This window comes from Poecilia mexicana, unplaced genomic scaffold, assembly GCF_051168715.1.
Source record: "Poecilia mexicana isolate PSO_F unplaced genomic scaffold, ASM5116871v1 scaffold_6, whole genome shotgun sequence".
Classification (NCBI taxonomy): Eukaryota; Metazoa; Chordata; class Actinopteri; order Cyprinodontiformes; family Poeciliidae; genus Poecilia; species Poecilia mexicana.
In genome coordinates, this window is record NW_028263375.1 from 2,632,410 (window position 1) to 2,660,198 (window position 27,789).

A 27,789-nucleotide genomic window follows, 5' to 3' on the forward strand; every position below is an offset into this window, starting at 1 on the left:
AAAGACAACCCTTTAATTTGAACAGGCTGCAGGGAATCATACACTGGCCCTTCTCAGTTGTCAGCATCTATTACTGCTGAAGAAAGTAGAACTTCAGGGTCTGACAGAAACATAAACACACAAGCATAAGCCTCTGCAAAAAAGCTTGTGTGCGTGTGTGTGTTTGGGGAGGTTGAATATATGACTGTAAACCAGGTCCCTGTGTCTTTTTGGCAGGGTCATCTCCAAAAGTCCCCACTGTGAGTCTGGAGTCGGGTTATCTGTGTGTTCTTTTACGCTCACTCCTTTGACAGCAGAAAACCTGAGTCTGAAACAAGTCGCAATGTGTCCAATAACACTGGGGCCCATATGTGGAGGGCATAGGTGCATGTCTGTGTTTGGCAATGGGGAATAATATTTGGAGTGGTATGTGCTGAATCCCACAGTTAAAAGAAAGCGTCGTAGCCCATAAGGCCAATGACACACAACTCAGCTGCCATCTGACTCACATTAAAGAAGTTCTGGATGGTATGGAGGGGCAAATGCTTGCACATACAGTAACTGACAGGATTATCATGAACTACTTGATGGGAAGCAGAGACACACCAGAGTGATGGCTCCAATTTGTTCTAGCTAATATATCAGCTGTTCCATCTTCATAGAGAGATGGCTGATCTTTGGCCTCCTAGGGGGGAGTGGTTACCTCCAGGTAACCTCCATGTTACCTCCAGGACTCACACACTAGCTGTGTGTCCAAATGTGGGCACACAGCTAGTCCATATTGTTCATATTCTGCTAATGTCATATAAACACTCCTTAGCAATTGTGGTGTTTCCATTGACTAAGAAAGACAATTAAAATCACAGGTGGATATGTTTATTCACTGGATGAGTCATGAAAAAACATGCTCTGCCATCAGCCTCCAACAACTTCTTGTTATTGGTCTGTTATTCTTCGTGGTCTGCGCCAGCGTGCAACGTCTGGTCGATCATGTGACCCGTGGGATGTGAAAAAAGTGATTCCATTAGAGTTTTACAAAATAATCCAATTTTGATAAGACCAAAAAACACCTCATCCTTGTGACAAAACTTGTAAAAAAAAAAACTGTTTTTTTATTGGCATGTTTCCAATTAAGCCAATTTATTTTCAAAATGTCAAATTGCTAAACTATTTGGTCAATGGAAAAGCAGATGCTGACCTGTCCAAAGGCACGAGGTGAGGAAGATGACAAAAACAAAATACATGGCACATCTATGCTGATCAATCATTAAACTCCTGCTTCTGGTGGAAAAGAAAATACTCAGAAAGCATTTTACCTCAATCTACCTCAATCAACATTATGCACATGTTTGGTGGTAAATTCTGTAACTGCCCGTCTTGCGTGTATTTGTACTAGCTGTGTTTATGGGTGTGTTTTTGTGTGCCTGTGTGTGTTTGATGAGCAGCTGCTGAGTGACGGTCGGAGCTAAAACACCATCCAGTTTACAGTACACATGTTACAAGTGTTTCCCACTCAGCATCCTTGGAATGGGCGCTTTGATTGGTCCTTCAGAATAAATGCTGCTGAAATTGAGAGCATATTGCTGTAAACACACACTAAGACGTGGCCTCATGGCGGTCTGCTCTCTGTTTGCGCCTGGTTGGAATAAATCAAATGTGAAGCATTGTCGAATTAAAGTAGCGCTGCCAAACATGATAAATACACATCACATAACACACACGGACATTTGTAAAGGAAGAGGACAGATGAAGGAAAAGCTGACGGCACGTTTTCCTCCTAACAACGTCCTTCACATCTTTTCCGTTTATTCTCTCAATTTGTTGCCTAAATCTTTAAATTAGCTTCTTCCAACAACCAATCCCCTGAAGCCCTTTACCACTGATCCCTGATTCGTGGCGCTTAGCTTTCTTCTGCCTGAAAGTCGGGAATCAATGGCTTCTTTAAAGAGCAACAACAAAGAGTTAATGGTTTCCACAGCTTTATCTAGTCCTTCCTTTGTTCCATCATCCTTGAAGAGGGTAAGAATCTCCTCCAGAGAGTCATCTGACTAAACAACATACTGTTGAGAATGTGTATGTGGATGTGTGCTTGCATGACTAAGTGGCTGAGGGGATGAAGGAGAACCAGTAGCATATGTGGTCAATTTTTGGTATTTCCAGCAGAGCCTGACCTGCGGCAACCTCACAGAGAGCCTGGATCCTGTCTGAAGCTTTTGGGACCATCTTGTTAGTCTGTGAGTGTGCTCGCTGAATAAATATGACTGATTATCTTCTAAACGATACCACTAAGACAGGTCAAACACCTGGAAGATTTTTTTCACGTGTTTTATTTTACGCATTATCCAGAAAATGAGCAAGGAATCTTACACATGAAGATTTCATCTGGTGTTCTAAACTATCACTTCTGTATTTGCTGATACATGCAGTGCATTTGCAGAAGTATTTCAACCCCTTTGCTCACACCACAAAATTGTGCACAACTGTGGAAGAGGAAAGACACAGATCCACAGTTAAACTTTTGCACATTTACAAATCTGAAAAGTGTGGTGTGCATTTCTATGCGACACCAATGAGTCAATGTTTTGCACAACTATCTGGCGCACTTTCACTCCACATCTAGACTTTTAAATTCTCTCCATGGACTTTTATCTGAATCTAGGCCTGGCCTTTGACTGGTCCATTTTAACATAAATGTGCTTCGATTTAAGTCATTTAATGATAGGTTGTAAGCTATGGATTAATATTCGCCTCAATCTCAAACCTTCTGCAGCCTCAATTCTGAGCAGTGTCGCTGCCCCACTGATGACAAGTACATGAAAAGTACATTTTTGCTTCTTAGGTATATGCTCTCCTTTCACAACTTCACAGCTGTGACTGTTTCTGTTTTAGGAAGGCTGACTGAAAAGGCCTGTGGGAGATGCTCTGTACCTAACCCAGGATTAAACTTCTCTACAACCTGTCTGCTCTGTTCCCTTGTCTTCATGATGTTTATTCATTATTGTTCTCTAAAAATCTGAGGCCTTCACACAGCAGTCATGTTCAACAAATTAGAATATGCATTGCAATGAATCAGATTTGTCCGATTAAAAGAATTTTTAGAAAATTTACAACCTTTAAGCAAGTGTTAGACATACTTTCCATTAAGGCTACATTTCTATATTACAATGTTTTTTTTATTGGTCTGATGTAATCTTCAAATTTTAAATGTCATGTTTTTAATTACATGTAAGCAGAAAATGATCATAATTGACAGAAATGAAGGCTTTCAAACATCCATCTGTGTATAGTTAATCTATATAGTTTGTTTCACTTTCTGATAAAGTGAAACACTTGTGAAAGTGAAATGGATTGCCAATAAAATTCTGAGTTACTGAACGGGTCTGTGTATTGAGATTTAATTACATACAGGTGGATTTACTAGCTAAGTGACTTCAGCTGGGATTTTTCCAAAACTGTATCAGCTTCTCCTGGTGTGTGATGTACAAAAATCTTCCTAAGACTCTCTAAACTAAAGAACTTGCAGAAAGTCTGATGTACTTTATTCTTTAAGGCAAAGTTGGACTTGTAGTTTGGCTGCTCATGTCATCTGGCGCACTGACATTTGGACCATACTGTATGTTCGCTCGGCCCTGTTGAGAGATGCATGTTGTGTGATTTCAGGTGGACAGAAACAGCTTAAGAATCTGACTTGACAAAAGGAGAGGAGACATGCAGAAGAGCTATTAAACAAATGCTGTATTAAAACCATCATCTGTAACACCTGGAGTTCACCCTGTAAATACACTCACTATCTGTCAATGATTGTATGAATGTGGAAGAAGGACAGTCTATATGTCAAGCGTTGTCTCTAGTTACCGTGACAGTGTGTGAGTATTTGCAACATCTGGCCTGGGCTCAGCAAGCTGAAGGATGACCTGCGCCTACGCACTCTCTCCAAGAAACCCTCACAGGGATGAAAAGGGCGCGCTCACCGAGACCCCAAAAGCCCACTCACACGTTTATTCACTGGAGTTGTATTTGGGCAGGATGTCAAACACACCCTAAGGTCAATGGGCTTTGCTAAAATCTGCTCATATGGATATCATATCAGCCTAAAAATAGCAAGTCGAAGTATATGGAAGACGATGCAAACATCCACATTTGGTGCACAGGAACTAGTAGTCTGTGGTTCAAAGTGAAAAGCACATTCCGGATTTCCTGTGACCAAAAATGCTCAGTGTTATTTAGACAACTTGATATACACAAACTTCCAGACAGTCATGCTTCTTGACAAGAGTCATTCTAATCCCTGTTGGGTTGGCCTTTGGTTCTGGAACTTGGTGTATCAATCTTTGATCCCATTTAAATCGGAATTGAAAGGTTCTGTGGGCAAGTCGATGCTTTTGGCTCTTTGAAATGTGGGTTTGTAGGGTACATGGCCTTCAAATAATCAGTGTTATTTATTTTAACTGTCTGTAGTGTTGATGATGGGATGTACCAGAGTATGGTTTATGTGCATCTGCTGCACAGCTTCTCAGCTTTTTTCTTAAAATAGGATGAAGTGTGAAGTTGGTGCAGCATATTGGCAGGAATGTACAGAAAGCAAGAATGTGTGAGACCCTCACCTGGTCCGTTGAGGAAATCTTTGATCTGGAAGCAGAGCAGAGGAGGAGGGACACCTGTTTTACTGTCAACCTCTGCAGCCACTGTCTGCAGCCAGCACACGTTGTAGTCCAGGGTCTCTGGGAGAGTTTTTCCTGGGTCTGGACAACAAGAGACAGACCAAAAAATTACTTTTGGATATGGAAAAAATGTCTTTTTTGAGGTCGAGGTCATGTTCAGCTTGATTAGAACTTGCAAGGAAGAGGCAGGTCAGATACTGAAAGAGGCAATCTTTTTTTCCAATCACTATATCTAAATCATTCAAGGTAAAATTTACAACATTCTCCAACATGCGTGCTTTTTCTGGGTTGAGACTAATTCAATGTTACCTACTAGATCCTTAAATAACAGAAAGACCTGAACTTATCTTAACTAAATTGCTTTGATTTGAGCTTCCAGCCTGTCTGACAGAGAACATGCTGGATTTGGAAATGCTCCCAATCTTTTGGAAATGTCACATGGTTGCATTTCCATTCACTGTATAGTCGTGCAAATTGGAATTAAGAAAATAAGTTCTATGTATGTATGTATTTTGAAGAAATACATTTTTTGATAACTTTTTTGTGTTTGGAGGAGGAATTTCGCAAAACTACAATGGAAACACTTTTTTCGCATCCCATGATCAACAACCGGATGTTACTACTGATGGAAAACATGAATAAGACGACAGGAAGTGGTAGGAGGATGACGGCGTGACATGTTTTTAAATGACTTATCGAGGAAACCAACGTGCAATTTTCTTTTCTTTTTTTTTGACATTAGCAAAATATCTACAAAGTTTTGCACACATTTGTAATGGAATCACAGCTTGTTAGAGATTTACTTTCTCTAGGGAATACACAAAGACACTATAATTAATGCTAACTGCACAAATCCCCAATACAAGGTGCTGCAACCGGTTTAAAATGTAATTTCTGCAAATTCTTTGTTCTGAAATATGTTCTAACATTAAATAATTATCATGTTTTCCAATATAACAGCTCTTTGAAAAAATCTGAATATGTAGGTCAAAGCTTTGCAAAGCAAATTTCTAATTGGTGCATTTTGACATGATTGTGAGAAAACTCTCTCACCTTGGCACTTGTAGTCAGAAGGTACTCCTCTCAACGCCACATCAAAAACAGACAGCTCCATCTTTTGCTTTCGATGGTGGCAGCTCAGCAGAACAGAAGGCTGCATAAGCTGTAGGTACAAAAGGGGTTCCAACACCTGATCCCCTGTGCCTCGTCTCCCTGGCTGCCTCACTATAGTAACGCCCAGGGCTTGGCGGGCCGAGGAACGGGTTGGAGTGGGAAGACTGTCGAGTGAGAGCAAGCTTCCTTTTATGAATGGTGAAGGTGGCTGAGAGGTGTTGCTGTTCAGGATGTCATCTGCAGTCAGCCCAGCCAGCGAACCCTGGGCAGCTGGGGTCTGATCAGGGGTTGGGGAGACTGAGACCGGTGGGGAGTCCGATATGATCTCAGGGTGATTAAGGATGCTCTTTCCCACCTAAACATCACAGAGAGAGATTAAATACTGTGACTCTGTGCTTATGACAGTTTACAAGTTAATTAATCTTCTTTTCTCTTTACCTTATCCTCAGGTTCCTTCTTCTCTGGTGTGCTTGGTGTATCAGACAATGTAGTGAGAGCTTTTGGGGTACTCGAACAAGCGTAGGTCATTACAGATAGTTTACTGGCAGTGAGAAAGATGTCAAAAGGGATGAAAGTGAGGTTCTTAGTGATGGTGGACTTGCGAGAGGGCCTCGCAATGCAGTGATGGCTGGTCCCACTTTGTTGCTCTATTTGGACGATGCGAATGCGGGCACTGTCACTGCCAAAGCCGCTGTCTTGTCCCATCCCACTGTGGCGCGATGAGGAGTCCCCACTGCCTGAAGGATCTGGATGGACTCCCTTTTGCTCTTGTCTCCTTACCTGTACAAAGAAAGGCAATATTAGGATGCAGGGCTTTTTTTTGCAGACACTGACATCTCGGAAGGTAGTGAAGAGGCATGCATCGCCACACACTTTATAGTAGATATGAGTTTCCACGGTAATGCATCTTGCTGTGTAAACCAGGCACTCCTTTCCTTTCAGTCAATGTCAGTTTGTTTAGACTCACACCTCTTCTGACCCTTGTGTGGATAAAATGTGTAAAAGCTTATGGAAACATTGAGAATTTGTACATTTGTTTCTTATGTGGGTTCATGAAGACAAATACCAAATACCCACAGTCAAAACACCAAAGAAGAAGTGCAGGGTACAGCCACAGACATATTCAAGGCATGCCCTGGGACTTTTTCTGTGGTCAAAAATCATTTTGTACTTTTTGCAATACTCAAAACGTCTTCAAAAAAAGGGGGCACACTGCCATTATATTAAATTGTTTTGTGAAGTGACTGTGGTATTGCCTTTGAAGCAGTTCAGATTTTATGCTCGACTCTAGCTAACTGTTGTCAGGAGGGTTCCTGCCATTGTGGCAATAAAAAGCTTTCAGTGACAGATGATATAAATCAAAAGCGAAGGGCTTTCTGGGTTTTGGGCGACAAAAAAAATGCTACCAAGGAATGTCATCTTAAAACTATGAAGGTCTCTCAAGTTGAAATGATGAAACAGGAAGGAGAGAAAATAAAAGACTGAACTCAGTGCAGCCTACCAAATTAACTGAAATGTGTAAAATAGATCTTATGGAAACAAATAAAAGGGTTTTTAAAATGGAAACCTGTAACAAACTGTAGACACCATGACAAAAAATACACAAAAATTGTGATTTATAGAACCAGGGAATCATTTAAACTTCCCCTCTGCAGCTGCATTGTTTTAAGGAAAAATACAAAATAAATAACTTGAACCTATTAATCATTATTTTCAACATTGACACAACCTTTGTGAGGCCAATCCCCATGCTCCCTTAATCACAATAATGGATCCTACGTCACTTTCAATTAACTACTGCTGTCTTTGAAGTGCGATTTTGATAAATTGCAAATTATAGAACACAGACCAAAGGTGTGTCCCGTTCTATTCCACCCTCATCTACTCCTCCATCCTGCATATGGTTACTATTACAGCATATATTCTCAGCTGGCCCTTCTTTTTCTGCATATCACTCCCTCCCTCCTTCCCTCTCACTCAATGAGAATTTTAAATGTATATTATTGCTGTGGCGGAGATAGTGTTTCAAGACCTCCAGGCAAATACTAAACCAACTGGCAGCACATTAGACAGAATACTTGACTTATTAGATATTTCCTATTCAAAACAGTGTCATCAAAGGCTAAGAACAAGAGCAATATAAAACGCAGCAGCATGCCTGCCTGGATGTCTGCTCTGCTCAACCACGCTCATGTGTCAGACTTACATAGGACTGGCCATGCCAGATCCATCTCCTTTCGCTTGCCATAATCAGGACAGGATGTGTGCACTTCTTTTCTGCACAAATGTAAGATTTTCCAAGCTATGGGGAGGGGGAAAGGCAGGCAGAAAAAGGCCTGGACCTTTCGCCATGTGTGCTTTGTTAGGTGAGTGAAACATTGCATTGAGGTAAGGAAGTAGTTGAGAAGACATTCGGCGAAGGCAAAACATCCACTCTAAGAAAACATCTCGCGTCAGAAAGGACAAATAAGCCGCACAGCATTGGGGGGAAAAAAGAGCAGAAGTCAGCTGAAAAGGCAAGATGGTCTGGAAGTTTCTGTGTCGTTTTCCCAAGCTCAGGCTGCTCACATGCATTTACAATTAGAACAAATACCCCATCTTTTTTTATAACCACCACCACCAAGAAATTGCCCCCTAAGCAAATTCTTGGTCTAAATTTAGCTTGAAAGTAGAAAGAGGGCTTCAGGGGAACACAAACAGGAGCACAGAGACAATGAGAAAATATGCCACAGCACGCCGTGTTCAGCTAGTATAAGTCCACACAAGCAAGTAGTCCAATCACATACCTTCATAGGATTTATTCTAAACTTGGCCAAACACTTAGAAGCACATACCTTGCTTTTTATGTTACTCAGTCTTACAAAAAAAAGGTACTGTAAAGCTCTATAACATCAACCCTATGCCAATTTATTCATTTAAAGAAGGCAATAAATTTAGAATGCAAACATTGGCCGAATCCATGGGCCGGATCCCAGCTGAACTATTACTTATAGTGTTGTATAATAGCTGTACTGAAACACTATTTCCAGAACCCAATGCAATCTTTCTCTGGACCTAGTTGATCATTGTTATGACCCCTCCTGACCCAAACATACTGACACACACACGCACACACACACACACACACACACACACACACACACACACACACACACACAAAAAAACAAAACAAAAAAAAAAACTAAGCCAATCATGAGATCATTCCCTCAGAGTCTCTAGGCAGGACTTTTTGGAAAATGGAGGATAATCCCCAAAGTGTGAAACCACGAGTCTCCCGAGTGCCAATCACATCAGAGTGCATCTGTATGACTTCTGACCCCATTTCTGTCAGTGTAACCGAGAACAGCTTGAATGGAAGATGGCTAATACTCGGAAGCAAATGTCACATCATCCAAATGCCAGCCGTTTACAGTGTTGGCAGGACAGTCAAATATGACAACATGACTTTTACGTTTGAAAAACCACATATGTGATTGATTGTTTCCAGAAGAATATTTAAAAAAAGGGTTGCAATTTGGGTTCAAAGATCAGGGAACACGGAAATTTGGATATTTTGGCACGGCAAGGAAGCAATGATGGTCACAAGAAAATAAAATGAACACACTCAATTGAGAAAGGAGACTATAACTCTCGTCCTAATAACAGCTTCAACAGCCAGATATTCTCACTGTGGTCTGAAACAAGTCACAGATACACACAGAAATGAACTTATGCCAAAGGAAAAGGTTGATGGAATATTATTTACAGGTGACAACAGGACTAATTTTGGTAGAGAACTGATGCAATAATGTAGCATTAAATGGCAGAACTGGATGTTTTCAAGTAGGATTACAGAAACCTTTTCACACTTAACATATGAGAATGCTGACACTGTGATTTAAAGAGATTTTCAGAGTGGTCAAAGAATATGAAAGAGCTGTACAGAGACATTGTAACAGTTCGTCAACTCAAAACTCCAAAGTTTTTCCAATCTTTAAATCAATCAATCAATCAAATCTTATTTGAATAGCACATTTCAGCAGCAAGGCATTTCAAGGTGCTTTACATAATTAAAAACAAAATAAAAACAGCATGTGACATTGTATAAACAAAGAGAAAGAAATTTTGGAAAAAAAAAAAAAAAAAAAAGACACAACCATACTTTTGTTACGGAATTTAAGCGCCTGTCGTTGTCGGACTCCGCCGTCCATTTAACACGGGTATTATCCAGGCTCATTTTGCTCCTGTATCATTTTAAACTTTGCAGTTTTGGTCATTTAGTACCAAACTTTTTCAGATTTGAAAAAGAAATGTGAATATATGAGGGTGCATTAACTGATAATGACAAATGATCATTCTGTTCATTCTAGTTATTAAAGTGAACTGGTATCAACAGGCCATGGCTTTAAAATCTGAACTAGTTCTCATGAATGTCTTGTAGACCAGTAGTTAAGAATGTTCCCATGTAGCTCCAGTAGAATTGCCATTGAAAATTATAGGAAGTCATTACTAAATCTTTTTGACGTACCATTCAGTCAAGCTACTTGCTTGCAGGATGCTGAGATGGAAAATTAACATCTGTCTCTTGAATACATCAAAGTTTACAGGTTAAGCCCCTGCTGTGCTAACCACTTTTGTTTAGCTGAACTATAAAGTTGAAAGCAGCCCCCTGTGCTTTTGTATTCAAACAAGAAAGCCACAAAGCAGCAATATCTCATTTAAAAAGAAAATTAATAACAATACTCAACCAAACTCCACAAAGATTTCTCTCGTTTTCTTGTGGAAAACAGAAGGGGGAAGACATTTATAATATGAAGTCACTGCTTCATGTACCATTACAGCAGACAGAAAGCATACAAGGCCATCAAAGACAGGCAGCTCATACACTGAACTTTGTTTCAGCTACAAAGGCAACCTGCTATGCACTTCAACTGAACCACAACAAAGATGCAGTGGAAGGTCACAACCCTGGAGCCTGAAAATGAATACAGAGAGCTTCACTGTAACAGTCAGCAATACTTTAACCAGCGTACTCTGGAGTTCAAAGCCAAGTGGGGTCATTTTAACAAGCCCCCTCTGACATTGATTGGTGGGTTTACTCTTCTAAGGTTTAATAGCATGAGGAAAAGACCATGTTTCTCATACTATTTGTTCACTCACTAGGATCTATTTGTCAATTTGCCTAATTATCTGTAGGCAGAAGATTCAAATGAAAACAAATTCATATTTTGTCCGCTTTGAAGGAGCATTACTTTTCTCTCTGATCTCATTTACCAAAGTCGCTTGTCAACATTCCTAAAGCACGAGGTAAGTTTGTAAAAGTGCAGAGATGGCCGGTTTAAAGAAAGGAACTTGACAGAAGCTCATGGAAGCTTTTGTGCATAAACAAAGCAAAAGATGAACAGACAAGAAAACATCAATACTGTGATGATGTTGTGCAGCATTCAGTTGCTTTATGGCTTTTAAATATTCTGGCTTACAAACAAAGATACAGAATGATAAAAGCTGAAGAATGGAAAAAAAAACAATGTGAAAAGAGAGAGTTAATGTAGTCCATGTGGGAAACTACAGTATGCTGCTCAACAAAGGCCTGGCTCTGGGAAATGTGGCAGCAAAAGCCTCTGTTTTATAATTGATTGAAGTTCAACCCCCCCACACCCCCTCCTTGCCTATGCACAAAATTAGTTTACTTACAAATAATTTTTTCACAAATAGAATGCAGATTGTCTCTGCTTAGCAGAATGGAGCTGTTTGCAGAATGCTGACGCTCAGCAGGCTGTAGTGCTGCACTCAAATATTTGAGTTTAAGACCAAGGCCTTCCTAGCGACTGACTCTAGGCCCTCAGAGACGCTCGCCAAACCCACTGCGCCCCACTCCTTATCTTTGGCAATCGAGAATGATTTAAAAGGTTTGACAGCCACCTCCCTTACAACTAAATGGGAGACTTATTGCTTCAGTCATCCTCGACAGAACCACCAATATAAACCAAAACCCTAAACTAGAGTCCCCCAATCACATCTAATAGCTAAGGTTAGGGTGAGTGTGAGGACATGAAGGAACGGCAGCATATCAATAATGCCGACTGTCAAAGCAACTTGCAGCACAGCAGTATTGAGGGAGTGTTTAAAAATCCCAGAAGACTGGTCCTAGATTAACACCATAACTGTTACTGAAAACCAACAATACAGGGAAATGCTGCGAGAAGTGCTTAAAAATGACTGAGTAAGTTGGCTCCTTCAGTCTAATAAACTGAAGAAGCCAACCTGATTATTATTAATCATCATTAATAACAACCAAGACACAAGATAAACAAAAAAGGGAGAGAAAAACCTCAACTTTGAAAGCTTGATGGAGAAATTGGCAGAATGACGGTGTGATAAATGGATTATTAAACTTTACATGTAATAGGAAAACACATTTATCTCAAATTAAATCCCTAACATCTCCAGCCAGCTCGGCGAATGTTTTCTATGCCTAAATAATTACATTACGATGACGGCCAGGTATAACAGAAACAGGAGATGCGTCAGCGTATGAAAAAACGCCTCTTTAGGCTTTTATTTTTCAGAAAACGCAGCAGAGAAAAACTGCCTCATATAAATTTTTAATCAACCTAACTTCCAACCCAAAAAAATATTATCTGGTATTAGTTGTATCTTTATCCAAGACCTAAGGAATTCCTCAGCTCTTGAAATGCTGTTTTTAATCGAGACATGCTACTAAACTTTTAAAACTCTTGTCTTAGGAGTTTCCCAATTACTGACAAAGCAAGTTTAATTTCACTTTTAAAAATTGTTTGCAAGATAGTTACTTGTTGGTGGAGCTCACTAGTATTGTACAGTGGGGAAAATAAGTATTTAGTCAGTCACCAATTGTGCAAGTTCTCCCACTTAAAAAGATGAGAGAGGCCTGTAATTGACATCATAGGTAGACCTCAACTATGAGAGACAAAATGTGAAAAAAATTTGAGAAAATCATTTTGTCTGACTTTTAAAGAATTTATTTGCAAATAATGGTGGAAAATAAGTATTTGGTCAATAACAAAAGTTCATCTCAATACTTTGTTGTATATTCTTTGTTGGCAATGACAGAGGTCAAACGTTTTCTGTAAGTCTTCACAAGGTTGGCACACACTGTTGCTGGTATGTTGGCCCATTCCTCCATGCAGATCTCCTCTAGAGCAGTGATGTTTTGGGGCTGTCGGCGGGCAACACGGACTTTCAACTCCCTCCAAAGGTTTTCGATGGGGTTGAGATCAGGAGACTGGCTAGGCCACTCCAGGACTTTGAAATGTTTCTTACGAAGCCACTCCTTTGTTGCCCTGGCAGTGTGCTTGGGATCATTGTCATGCTGAAAGACCCAGCCACATTTCATCTTCATTGCCCTTGCTGATGGAAAGAGGTTTTCACCCAAAATCTCACGATACATGGCCCCATTCATTCTTTCATTTACACGGACCAGTCGTCCTGGTCCCTTTGCAGAGAAACAGCCCCAAAGCATGATGTTGCCACCCCCATGCTTCACAGTTGGTATGGTGTTCTTTGGATGCAACTCCGCATTCACTTTCCTCCAAACACGACGAGTTGTGTTTTTACCAAATAGTTCTACTTTGGTTTCATCTGACCATATGACATTCTCCCAATACTCTTCTGGAACATCCAAATGCTCTCTAGCAAACTTCAGACGTGCCTGGATATGGACTGGCTTAAGCAGGGGGACACGTCTGGCACTGCAAGATCTGAGTCCCTGGCGTCGTAGTGTATTGCTGATGGTAGCCTTTGTAACATTGGTCCCAGCTTTCTGCAGGTCATTCACTAGATCCCCCCTTGTGGTTCACCCTTGTGAACGGTGATTTTTTCTCACCGTTCTTGTGATCATTTTGACCCCACGGGCTGAGATCTTGCGTGGAGCCCCAGATCGAGGGAGATTAGTAGTGGTCTTGTAGGTCTTCCTTTTTCTGATTATTGCTCCCACAGTAGATTTCTTCACACCAAGCTGCTTGCCTATTGCAGATTCAGTCTTCCCAGCCTGGTGCAGGTCTACAATTCGGTTTCTGGTGTCCTCCGACAGCTCTTTCGTCTTCACCATAGTGGAGTTTGGAGTGTGACTGTTTGAGGTTGTGGACAGGTGTTTTTTATACTGTTAACGACTTCAAACAGGTGCCATTAATACAGGTAATGAGTGGGGGAAAGAGGAGCCTCTTAAAAAAGAAGTTACAGGTCTGTGACAGCCAGAAATCTTGCTTGTTTGTAGGTGACCAAATACTTATTTTCCACCATTATTTGCAAATAAATTCTTTAAAAGTCAGACAAAATGATTTTCTCAATTTTTTTTTCACATTTTGTCTCTCATAGTTGAGGTCTACCTATGATGTCAATTACAGGCCTCTCTCATCTTTTTAAGTGGGAGAACTTGCACAATTGGTGACTGACTAAATACTTATTTTCCCCACTGTATCTGCTTTTAAATGACCTTTGAAAACCTAATAAAGAATGATTTTCAAATTTGACTGCAATAATTCAAACTGATTCAGAGATACATCAGCGACCATCAACTTCAAAACTAATTATGTAGAGTAATGGAGCTGAACTAGATCATAAGGTAGTTAGATTGGAAGTGATTTTCTAAACGTTTATAGAATCAGATTAAGACTTTAACTATCAAATACTTTGACTGTTCAGTGCCATTTTGCAAATAGTCTCAGATAAATGAAAGTAGACAATAAAGTTTAATCAAACTATTATAACCTAAACTCCTCCACATTATATGTGCCGATATCTGGTGTCTCTAAAGTTTAGTACAATGGACCTCTAGTATCCCAAGCTGCACTGTCTTTTATTTTGGTTATGCTGTATGCAAAAATCTGTGAATACTGCATCATGGATAGGTGGGCCAACTGTGCACTACATTCAGGATGCCAATTCTAATTCAGGGTATAATTTTCATCGAAGTAATTCTTACAATGTATGTATTTACCTAATTAACCCAGCAGCCAGAGATGTTTGATTGTACCCAACTTGGAAAGTTATCCCTTACTTAGCCACGTAGCAAAGAAATGAACGTAAACGGTTGCAGCCTAGCCCATGTGATCCTGTATCATCCATAATGGTGATATATCACGTTTGTTTGTGTGACCAAATATTTATGAGCCAAAAAGTGTTGGACCTAGATAATTACCGTAGGCTGCAGTATGGCATTTATTGATGGAAGAAAAACAAACAGAACAAAAACAATTCGGCTTCACACTCCACTGGATCCATGGAAAATTGGAGCCCCTAATAACGGCAAACCCAGGTGAGATGAGGCTGTTTAAATCAGCACAGGCTGGGAAGTGTAATAAGCTCTGGGTGGTCCACCGCACAAATGTAGGCTTTGACATGACATGCTACAGGGATACGTATATATGTGGAGAAATTAGAAAGCACCTTAAAGTACAACAAAAAGAGTGTGAACAAAGGAAAGATCTGAGAAACTGGAAGGCAAAAACGATTCTGGCACAATGTCACAAGAAAGCTGAAATTAGAAGGATTGGGAGGACTGAAGTAATCTTCCTTTAATTTCTCACTGGATGTGTTCCCAGCACACAGTGAAACAAAGTCTGATGTACATGTTAGGTTTACAAAGGAGAATGTTGCAAGAACCCGTATCCTTATCCAAGATAGAGAGGAGAGTTTTGACAATATGAAGACATTGGCCAAAAGTGCACAATGGTGGAGGATAATCAGAGCAAAACAACCTGCAGACAGCAGAACACCTCAGCTAGAAAACAGATTTGTGCTTCATTGGGATACTCAATTATTTTAGACTTAGAAATAAAGTTTTAGGAGGAAATGCAGAGGAATTCAGAAGCAAAGATTAGGAAAGATAAATGATGCTTGTGTAAAATCGAAGTCAAACCAAGCGTAGCTAATATTGTCAGGAGAGGAAACGCAGATGATAGGAGTGGAGCATGAGTCATTTTTTGCTCTTGCCCCCACACACTATGCTAGACAACTGCAAGCAAGCAAGGAAAAACAATGACTAAGATCTCTTATACTGATTGTTCCCTTACACATATGGATTTATTTATAAGTTATTTTATTGGCATTAGTATTTTTTTGTTTTCTCTACAGTACTTTGTGATGGTTTTGTCTGTGAAAAAAACAAAAAATAAAATTCACTTAGCTACACATAGATAATACCATATTACACCTGCCTTTACTTTTAGAACTACCTTGTTTTTTTTACTGCCAAAGATTCAACAAGGTCTCAAAACATTCCTGAGATATTTTGGTCCATATTGATATAACAGCATCTCACAGTTTGCAGCTGCAGATCTGTCCATCTTCTGTCAGATGAAGATGGTGACAGTAGGAGCCATTGGAATGCTGTGAACAGATTGTCATATTCAACAGACCAGCTTTGACAACTGCATCAGAAGATGGGTACACTGTGTTCATAAACGGATGAGCAAGGCCAGAAAGAAGATTCAAGTAAGATGGGACATTTAAAGAGTCTAGAAAATACTCCCCACTCTATTACCTCACCAACACCACAAGACAGAAAACTGACCCATGATTTCATGTTGCTTACACCAAATTCTGGCTCTGCCATCTGAATGTTGATGCTGAAGTCAAGACTTATCAAAGCAGGGAATGTTTTTCTAATTGGTTATTCCTTAAATTGGGTGAACATGTGCAAAATTGTAGTTGGTACTAAGTTTACTAATCTTGGCTGTACCAAGTGTGGGACCACCAGAAGGTGTATAATGTGAAAAGGGTTGTGTGTATCTCCATTATGGACACAATGTCGTTTTCATTAACAATCACAGTAATAACATTCTTTTGTTTAAGCCCCTTTTTTTAATGACAGTAATGAGAAAAACACGAGTCGTTGATGACTAAAGCATGTCTAGACTTCTGAGAGTTTTTGTTGAGAAAACTACTAGAAGAAAATGCTATTGGGTGGTCTGTCAGACATTTCTGCTTATTGTGCTTACAACCTGTCAGTCAAAAGTTAAAAAGGTGTCAGGAATTCTCCAATTTAATTTGTAAAGAATAATACTTTCTTTCACTAAAACTGAGTAAAAGTTGATTAAAAGTTTTCATTAACATGAATTGGACTAAAACTATCACATTTAGAAATAATTAAAAACTAAGAAGCATTTTCACCCAAAAGACTGAGACTAAAATGGCTTCCACAACAATGGATTGTACTTTGTAAATCTGAGATGGTTTAGCGTGAAAATACCAGCCGATCAACAGCATCTGAAATAATCAGAGCAGCTTGTCTGGCAATCAGCAAACAGGCCACATTCAAATAATTTGCGCAGCAATCCAAAATGACTGTATTACCCAATCATTCTTTCCTTGGCCTTGTTCAAAAAAAAAAAAAAAAGTCATACTCAACTTATCAGACCACCTCTCTGCTCTGCTGCTGATAAGGAAGTCTGGGATTCTGTCTTGGTTTTTGTTCTTATAATTCTGCATAATACACCATGCCAATATTTGCGTGAATATAGCAAATAAAGCCTGTTGCTGTGAAGCATTTTCGCTTATGTTTCCATCACGTCCTTGCGACAGCTCTATGTCGACTTTTATCATGTTGATGCCAACTTTAAAACAATATTAAATCACATAACCCTTTTTCTCAATCTTATCAGCCTGGTGTCATATGAAAACCAGTTCGATGTGAACATTGTCTCCACCAGGTAGTTTAAAGTGCGACACAGAGTACGCGTACGCGCGGTCGTAAAAATTTATCCTTGTGCGGACATGTCATGTCTGCTTCGAGTCCGCGTGGACCTCCGAGTACGCCCGAGTATGTTGGGGCCTTAATTCTCCATTGGTGCAAATAAGAACCTGGTTAAAAACCATTAAACATATGTACGTGATGAAGTAGGCGGTGAGTGCAAATGTTAAACAGTGTTTAATTCATTGAAGAAACATTAATAAGATGAAACTGTCTTCAACATGTCCTATTCAGAACAAGGTTAAGCTAAATAATCACATATGGAAAATAAATGTATCTGGTGAAAACAAAACATAGCAGAACTTTGGAACGCAAACAATGAAAAATGTCTTGAAATTGTGCAATATTGTGGTTACTTTTACTGGACAAATGAAGTAGAGGAGAAACAGCATTTATACTAAATTCTCTGAGTCACCCATTAGTCTGCATCAGCTGTTATTTTAGTTGGAAACCTGCTTACACAGGTGTAGAGAAAAAGGCTTCCTCTTTGAATCTCTTTTGAAATTCCTTACAGATTCTTGGATACTTTTCACAGAATAAGTCTCAGATGTGCGTTTACAAATAAGTCTACTAACTGGCCTGCCGTGTCCTGCTTTTACTACTCCCCTGGGTCTGTGACCCTATTTCCCTTGCAGGCAAAGAGCGAGGGCACTACTGACTCCTGCTTACCTGACTGGTCACTTGATCCCGGGGTTCACGTTTGGGGGGCCTCCCGCCTCTCCTCAAAGGCACCATTTGTTTCTCCGCTTGGAATTCCAGCCTGCACAATTTTTATCTGGAGTTTTCACGCCAATTTTGCCAAAACTGATTGAAAAGGCAGCAAATTCAGCTGCTACTGATCTCAAATAGATCAGGTTTCCAAGGAGTCAATTTAGGAATGTGTTACGCTTATGTTTAGAAAAGAAAGCTGGTTAGGATGCTAGGGCTGAACAGAGAAGGCGACTTGTTATGACTGGCTGTCAATTAACAGTTGGGTCACACAAGACGGGCAGTAAGACAGAAAAAAACAGATACGGTTTCGAAACAAAAACGGGCCGTTGAAGGAACACTGACTGTGAAAATATGTGCTGAAGATAATCCAATGATAACGACAGTTACTTTACCGATGTGAATCAGCCAAAGAGAAAAGGAGTTAGCTGCGTGAAGAGCTCTATTTGTTAGCTCTCTAGGCAGCAACAAGGTGAATGACTATAGAGTTAAGCAGCATTGGAAGATAATGGGGGGCTGGAGGGTGGTCCAGACCCCAGAGAGGGTTAACAGCCAACTTAAGTGGTTAAGAATTGATTTGCTCTGCCAGGAACACCAACTTCCATGTTAACAGAAAAATACAATAATCTCAGTCAGAAATTCAAGCAAAAATCTAATAGGTTCTTACTCAGACTGTATATAAATCATCCTTTTTTGTCTCTATGATCCTATTCCTTTTATTTGCCTGCTTTATAGTTTTAAACTCATCTATCTGTTTTTACTGGCAATTACATCAGGTAAGAGTTCCTTCGACATCTCACTTTTTGCTATTGGAGGTCAAAGGAGGAATTTCAATGACCATACAATATGAAACACTCATCACAAAGAGGAACGGTCTTCAAAACACTTTGTATTAAACATAAGACAGACGAGGATAAAGCCAGAGGTTGCTTCCCGAGCCAAGGTTGTCAACAGCACAGTGGCTTTGATGAGCAAAGCACTCCTACTTGGAGTAAGAATAAGAGGGCAGGACACGTCACCAGCTTCACATGTGGAACTTTAGGTTGCGCTTAAACTAGTTCGAGAGGAAAAGAAAGGTTTGAATTTATTCTTAATTAATTTGAGACCAACTCTTGATATTGGGCTTACTTATTTGTGTAGATCAGGGATTTTTCAATGTGTGAAGCTCTTATATCTAAAGCAGATTCATGTTTTACTGTACAAAATAAGTGAAAACATGTAAGAGTGGAACATCAAGTATACCAATAGGAAAAAGTTTACAGAAATAATGGTAATAATGCAGTTGAGTGGGCATGGTGGTCAATTCTAAGGGTCTAAAATTTGAAAACCTCTGGTGTAGATCAATCCATCTGTAAGCTTTATAATTCCCCTTATTTATGTTTAATAGTAAAGGCTACAGTCTGATCTCTTAGAATAGAAGAAATTAATCGAACTCTATTTCATTGACAAAAGATGCTAATACTGCTAAACTAAATCTAATGCAGTTGGAATTTAAAATCAGAGCTTTCCTGCATGGACAGATGATGTATGGATGAGATGCTATGCAGTCTCAACAAGTTTATCATAACTGAGCATTTGGTGTGTATGATCAAAAATCCCTGATCTTAAATTCCAACAGAAGCTTATCGTAGGTCTCATTGTTTAATAAAAACAGCAGTAGCTAACCTTTGTGAGACAGTCCAGTCAATCTCATTTGGGTTGGAACTAAAAACTACACATACCACTACCCTAAATATAGAATAAATTCTGTAGAGGAGAACCCTCCATGGTATCAGCCAGCTTATTATGTAACCAGCCAGTCCAGGATGGGCCAGAACTGTTTTACGTGTGATTTTTGACAGTGCTATGAATGACAGGGAAAGAACAGGGAAGGAAGAAAAGAAAAGGAAAGAAAAGAATTGAAAAGAAAAGAAAAACAACACATGCTGAGGCTGAGCTCTAATACAGGTACTATATCTGACACTTTATGTGTCTGTACTAAAATCTCTAAGTGTAAGGTTCTGTCAAGGTTGAATACCCTTTCCTAAATGTCTGTAGCACTCTGGAATATCTGTGTGTGCACTGGCAACCATGTGAATGTGTATCCATGAGTGTTGGAGGAAGTCTAAAGTCCTGCTTCCCATGCGTGTAATCATCCCAGGATGAGGTGGAGCGGGACTTCCCCCTGCACCAGAGGGTATTTTCCTCTCACACAGTGCTACACGCACATGGCTGACCCAGGCTGCATCTGTGTGTGTGTTTGTGTATCTGTGTCAGAAAGAGAGGAAGCCAGACACACTAACATGGAAATCAAAGATACGCTTACAAAACAAAACTATCCTGAATCCAGATCGCTTTGGTCCCGAAAGCAAATTATTAAAACAACGGCATGGCAACAGCACAGGGATACAGAGAGGTTGTATAATAACAGACGACGGCGACATTGCAATGATAAATAGCCCTGTGTTAGTGCAACAAGTAAAATCTGAGTATAAGAAAAGTAATTAAAGTTCAGTAAAAGTACAGTAGAGATATAACTGATCAGCTGGATAACTACATGTGATAGGAAGTTTTCTCCTACTTGACATTTTGTCCAGAATCGTTTTAGAATCAACATTTATCTTCAAAAAGTAAGTTTTTACTAGTTACTAAAAGTTAGTAACTCTAAAATACTACCCCTTACTACTTAAAGAGGTAGTATTATGTATTTTCCAGGCATATAGTGCCATTTCATAGCATAATCAACTAACTTTATATTCAGGTGTTATAAAAATGCTGTATCAAACATAACTTGACTTCACAATTCAACACCTTGAAATTGGAGCTCTGTCTCTTTAAGAAACTTCTACTCTTTCCAACACTCTGCTTTCAACATATCATCACAACAATGCATCTCCATTTTGCTGTTTACAACTGCTCTTTCAAGCCTGGATCTGGTCTGAGAAATAGTTTTTATAAGCTATTTCTCAGACTTGCAGTTTCACCAAGAGTTTGTAAATTACTGCTGCCACTAGTCTGGAGGAGTCGAGTGGGGGAGGCGTGGGGGTGTGGTGCTCTGTGAGGTGGAAACTCCGCTTGGAGATGGCAGCTCCGAGGAGGATCTTTGTAAGAGAAAGCTTTAAAGCATCCCAGAATGACTGCCACGAATCTCAAAAATGCATGAAAACAAAAAAAAATTGATGCATGGACCCCTTTAACCTTATAATAAATGCTTAATCAGAATTCTGAGTCTAAATCAAACTCCATCATGTCAATAAGTCTCAGCTCTCAAAATTCACTTTGTATGAATGAAGTGTCCATATGTAAGGTTAACATGATATAATAACGTTTAGCTGACATGAGAGGAAAACATGTAAACACACCCACACACACACGCATTCACACATCCACAGGTCAGCTGGTTGGTCCTACAGGCGTATTACTTTTGTGCCTTCCAAATAAAGGTGGCAGACACTCACCATGCGGGGAATGTGCAGCGCATGTGTACGTGTGTTTGTGTATGTTGAACATGTGTCTGTTTGATGGTATGCCTTTCTGTGTTGCCGGGTGACACGGCTGATGACATAGCAGCCAGATTAGTCCTGGAAACCGCATCTATTCATAGCTCCTTGGCTGTGGGACCTCCTGCTGCTGAAAGCTGCCTGATCCCAACCCAACTTCACTTCACTTCATCATCATTACCGTCAACCGGGAAACGCTGAGATGAAGTCAGACTGTGACGAACCACGGCTAACGCCATGATAAACATTCTAATAATCCGGCGATTTAAAGAGCAACACATCTGCTTATGGACCGCTAAGAAATCGCGTTACACTTGCTCTGCATCCCGGTCCGGATCTGAACTGAAACTGGAACGCCAACTGTGGAAAAACGGCTTCAGAGCACACAGAGGGAGAATGAAAATAAAAGACAATTAACTGAGTGTGTGTATGAACAGATTTATGGCACAGCACAGTGTTTAGAGATGACTGAAAACCCTACACAATGCTTGCACACATTCCCCACGCGCCTGGCTTGCCTCCCGCTGCCAAGGAACCCGAAAGCCCCAACAAAACAAATTCATTAACCCTGACAATAAAACACAGCTGTAAGGGGTAATGGGAACTGTTTGAAATCAGAGAATGGGATTCAAGACAAACTGCACATGGGTGGGGGGAGGGGGGGTGAAAAAAATCAGGAAGAATGGAGCCAAGTTTTATTTTGATTTGAATTGGGGACAGTAATGCAAGAAATGTTTTTAGAATCTCAACAACAGAAACAATTCAACCACACCAGATGTCTTCTAACTTGATCCTTTGAGCAGCTTGTACAAAGAACACTGTCCAACTGTATGCATATCAGAAATAAAGTTAAAACTAAAGTGAAAGGGCATATTATCAATGCATATTTTACTCCTTTGCTGTCAGCTGACAGGCAGCTTTATACTGATATGTGTTGCATGATGTGCTTTATCTGTGGGAAAGAACAGAGGGTTAAACAGGAGCCAGGATCTGAGGAATCACACAGCACTCTTAGTAAAGGTAACCACTAGAGGGCTCTGTAGCTTGAAAAATGAGTCCCTATACACACACACACACACACACACACACACACACACACACACACACACACACACACACACACACACACACACACACACACACACACACACACACACACACACACACCATACTCAACCAAACAGACTAGATAGAGCTACAAAGAGCTTAACCCTGAGGCAGATAACATTTATTCAGAGTAATTTCTACAGCCCAGCAGCACACAGGCTGACACAGCTGATCACAAGGCGCTGCAGGTACAGGCACGTGAACGTTACATGACCACCTAGCCAAATGTTTTCCAGGCTGACAAAACAAAAACTATGGATTTAAGCTCAGTTTCTTCTACCAACAGCAGCAGGAACCAGAGAAATCATCAAAAATGAGAACTGAGAGGTAAATGGAGGATATGTTACAACTAGATTATTGCTACAATACAATGTTCTACTGAGAAAAACGGAGCACTTGCAAATGTTTTATTATGACTATCATACAATATGGATAATTGCTATCTGTTCACATTTAGTGAACAGATAAATGTTTTTTTTGTAAACTCTTCACATTGCTTAGACAATAACACTCCCAGTAATCAGCAGGACAGCAGACAGAAAACTGCTCAACCAATCCAAAAACCTCCTGGTGTTCACAAAGCCAGAGGAAAAATTAGCTGAGGGTCCAAACTGCAAAGATGCCAAAACTCAACTTTCAATGCCAAAACAATAATAATAATAAAAAAAAAAAAAAAATCAAGCACATTAACTTATATTGACTCTGTGGAGCAGATTTTAGTGGCGAAAGATGGACAATAATAACTACAACCACAGAATGTTTAAGTAAAACCTAAACTTTATGTCAAATGACTATCATACAATATGAATCATTGCTAATTCAGTCTTTTTCCAAATAGAAATCTGAAAAACAAATGTATTACTTTTTCTCCCTATTAATAAGCAGAAACACTTTGTTTATGCTCTAGTACTTAAGGATTTTCTGTGCAGTTTCTTCTTTTTCTTCTATTGTGTTTCGGAAGCCTTCAGAAGAACTGAGTCATCTGACACTCTGAACTAAACAGATGCTTCCAAAAAGAGTCTCACAATAAGTGAACAGAGAAGTTCCTTTGTGGACTCACTTCATTTAGCCCCCCTCTCCCCACCCTCTTCTTTTCTCTCCTCTGTCCTCCTCTGGGAGTCTCTTCCTCACCAATGCTGGTAAATATTTTTATATTGTGTTCCATTAGAAAGCTTCATTAAGCGGTCAGACGGGGCAAATGGCGCCTGGGTGCTCCTTGTCCTGTAAACAATAGGAAGGGCCCTGATGGCTGCAGCGGAGCACAGCACAGTAAACTAATGCCACATTAGAGCGCTGCTTTGCTCTGAGAAAGTAAATATTTAAATGTGTTGGATTCACCCAAAAAACAAAAGTCAGCGCTGATAGTCAGGAAATGGTGTCAGAGGAGCTTATCCTGACAGATTTCAGAGAAAACTGGTTCACTTGTTCAGCAATCCGGGGATCAATCGGACAGTACGCGGCACGTAAACAGGAGAATAAAACCTACCATCTTTAAAAACAAAGCTGACATTTTTACTGCATGACTGAGGGAATACAGTGTAGATCAGGGGTGACCATAGCTCAGCCATGTTCCATTTGCGGTCCCTTGACTGTTTGTTTCTGTGTGGCCCGCTGGAACAGGTGGCCTAATTGTTACCAACAAATTAAAATGTTCTGCGATGGAAAATGTGAAGTAAAAAGTGTTTGTCTTAAGAACCATTCTTTTTACTTTCTCTTCCATTTCATAGTAAATAGGACCAGATTTATCAGCCGACTATCAACAGGCTGCAGAATCCAAATCGGCTTTTATTTCATTTATTAAACCTCGCTTGATACAGCAAGCATTTTTAAAGAGACAGTGATGCAAATCCTGTTACTTCTGAAAATAGGCAAAATGTTTTTCTTTTCTTTTTCCATCTGATCCCAAAAGAATTTGCAATCTGGATGTCTTTGTTTTAACAGAGTGTAAAACTCAAAGTTTTGGATCTGCAAAGATTAACAAAAAAAAAAAAAAAAAAAAATAATAATAACTTCTTAACTTGTTTAATTATAATTTATTGTTGAGGAGTAAAAAAATAAAAAACAAATATAATTTTGTATTTTTAGGAATTCCTTTGGCCCACAATTATTCTGACTTGACAATTTTGGGCCCACATTACAAAAGGTTTGGACACCACTGGTGTAAATATTTCAGCAGTAGCATTTTCATATGTAACATATATGGGGTCAGAAGTTACCTCAGAACTTTTCTCTGAAGCATTCAAGCCCACCATGTTGTCTCTGAGGAGCTGCTGAAGGAGCTGCACCTGGGCAACGCTGAGGTAGAAATCCAGATTGCTGGTCACATTCACCTCCAGAGAGTGGCCACACACCACCACTTCCTGAAGAGAGAGGGGAGGTAGGAGGGAAATTAAGAAAAGACGTGGGGTGGGGGGTGGGGGAAAGACACTCAACACAACATTGGGATTGTTTGTGGTCTCATTTATTGCTCCTCTCAGTTGTTTCTTCTACAATCCTCAAGCACTGTGTGCACATGTCCTGCTCTCTGTTCACTGTGTTCCTCTGCTCCGCTCTTCACCCTCTGTCCTCTCCAGGGTCCCACCCACAGCCAGCAGTGTAAACCTGAGCCAGGAGGCTCCATCTGATAGGATATTACTCACTAACACTGAGGACTGACTGAGCTACACACATGAAGCAGAACTACAGTACCTTCTCACACTGCTGCTGGACAGAATTCACTAAAACATATAAATAACACAGACCTTTTAAAACGTATAAATAGTGCATGATCGTTTTACTAATAGAGAGCTGAGAATAATAACTTAAAGGAGCAGTACTGTGTATTTTCCAGAAACATGGTGCCATTTCATTGCACAATCAAGAAACTACGTTACATTCAATTGTTATAAAATTGTTGTATATATCAAATATGACTTGAAAGAATTTTGAATTCATAATTTAACGCCTCGAAATTGGGCCTCTGTCTCTTTAAAAACGTCTGCTCTTTCTGAAATTCCATCTTTTGGAAGTCATCACAACATGGCTCCTCTATTAACCATTTAACAAAGTTTTTGCCAGAAGTAGCTCCAGTAATGAGCTCAGCAGGTGTGCAGTTCCACCAGGTGTTTGCTAATTGCTGATGGCTAGTCAGAAGGAACTGAGTAGGTTAGTCGAGGGGGAGGGACGCTCTGTGAGGCAGGAGCTTGTAAACTGCAGCTCAGAAGAGGGGCTATGTCCACCCAGGGGTTTTGCACAGCTGAATGGTTGCCATGGGAGATAAAAGGATTTCTCAAACATGCATGAAAGAATCTAGGTATGTTCTTGATGAGGTAATAACTTTATAACATTATGTAAAGCTCAAAAGAACTAAACTTTACATAATACTGCCCCTTTAATGAACTTAAAGTAGCTTTTATATTATGTTTTAAGCATAAACAAATGCTATAAAGTGGGTAGAGGGGAGTAAAATTAATGACAATTTCAACCTAGACATTTTTTCAACACTAGGCAGTCCTGCTTCGTTCATGTTGTTCCTGGCTCTGGGTCTCTGTATCACAGGAGGTTACACAAATTACTTGGTCTCTGTGCGTGCGCATGTGTGTCTCTCAGTAAAAACTATGGATTAGCTGTTACACATTGTCAGGGGGCACGTTAGCGTGGTCGGATGAGGCATCAAAGAGGCAGGATGTCTCCGAGAGCCGTGCCAGAAAACATCAGCTGTATAAGCAGAAAGGTTTGAACTCTGGAGGTCAAAAACCTCCATTACACGCTGGACTGGTGGAGGGCTTCTAAATGAGTTTGTTACTGTAAGCTAAGAGCAAAACATAAATACGTTTGACATCTCACATAATCAATGTCTATTTTCATATGAACGGCGGATTAGAAGAGTAATGACTACAATCATGGCTTTAACAGGCTGCAGTCAAAAGGTACAAAGAGTTAGCTGGTGTAGTGAGCAGACCCTTACAAAGGGATGAATACATTTATACCCCCAAAACTATTAGAATGGACAATCTACTGACAATGTGGAGTTAAGATGTTGAACTGGTTAAAGATACATTCCTTTTTAAAAAATATATCATTATACTTTGTGGTAATTACAGTGCTTTGCACACCACTTAAACTTTTTTCCAATATACCACGTTGTAACTAGATTGAAATGCACACTTTATATACTAGGTGACTCAATTTGGAGTTAGATTTAACAAGCATTGACTTCTTCCTATTCCTTTTCAAACTGAATATGAAAGTTAGCATTTTATGTTTGATTACTTCTCCTATATATTCATATTTTAGTTATTTTTTCTTCTGACACTTGTTTTTTTTACATCTTTGAAACAAAGATTCAGTTTCATTTCACCATCAGCATATTTTATTGGGTTATTTTGTGATAGAGCAGCACAAGGTACTGAATGCCTGTGAAGTGGAAGAAAGATTATACGTAGTTTTCAAGATCACTAACAAAAATAGATCTGAAGAGTGTGGTGTGCATATGTGATTAGTCACCTCGGGTCAATGCTTAATGGAGCCACGCTCTGTTGAGATTACAGCTACATGTCACTTTGGGTTAAGTGTGTGCAAACTCTGCAGATCTAGAGACTGACATTTGTGCCTCTTGTTCTTTACATAACATCTAACGCTCAGTCAGGCTGATGGATAGTATCTGTGCCCATTGAGTTTCTGGCCTCTCCACAGATTTCCATTATGAAATGATTTTAAAACTTTGACTAAGCCATTTAAATAAATTAACATACACAGATCTAAATGATTGCATCTCTGACTGTATGTGTGATTGTTGAAGATCTCTGCAGCTCCTCCAGTTACTATGGACCTCCTGACTGCCTCTCTGAATAATGTCAGTGTAAATGGACAGGCATTTACACTGAATAACAAGAATAATATTCTTGTTATTCTTTTCCCCTTGTGTTGAAAACTCTCCATGTGTTTTTGACCTCTCTATGTGTCTCAAAGATGCCTGCCTAGAGATTCTCATGCTTGAGACTTCCTTTACATTTATACAGTACTGTGAAACTTGGCAGCAAAGACAATTTGA

The 27,789-nt window shown here is 39.8% G+C and overlaps 1 protein-coding gene across 2 annotated transcripts in view; it reads right to left on the reverse strand.

Moving 5' to 3' along the window:
* Nucleotides 1-27,789, reverse strand: part of vps13b (vacuolar protein sorting 13 homolog B) — a 298,354-nt gene that overhangs the window by 90,842 nt on the left and 179,723 nt on the right. For both annotated transcript variants that reach the window (XM_015003945.2, XM_015003947.2), the window contains exons 34-37: nucleotides 24,974-25,117; nucleotides 6,192-6,533; nucleotides 5,694-6,108; nucleotides 4,584-4,721 (exon numbers count right to left, since the gene is read on the reverse strand). In XM_015003945.2, the coding sequence (XP_014859431.2) occupies nucleotides 4,584-4,721; nucleotides 5,694-6,108; nucleotides 6,192-6,533; nucleotides 24,974-25,117 (1,039 nt within the window). The remainder of the gene's footprint in view (nucleotides 1-4,583; nucleotides 4,722-5,693; nucleotides 6,109-6,191; nucleotides 6,534-24,973; nucleotides 25,118-27,789) is intronic.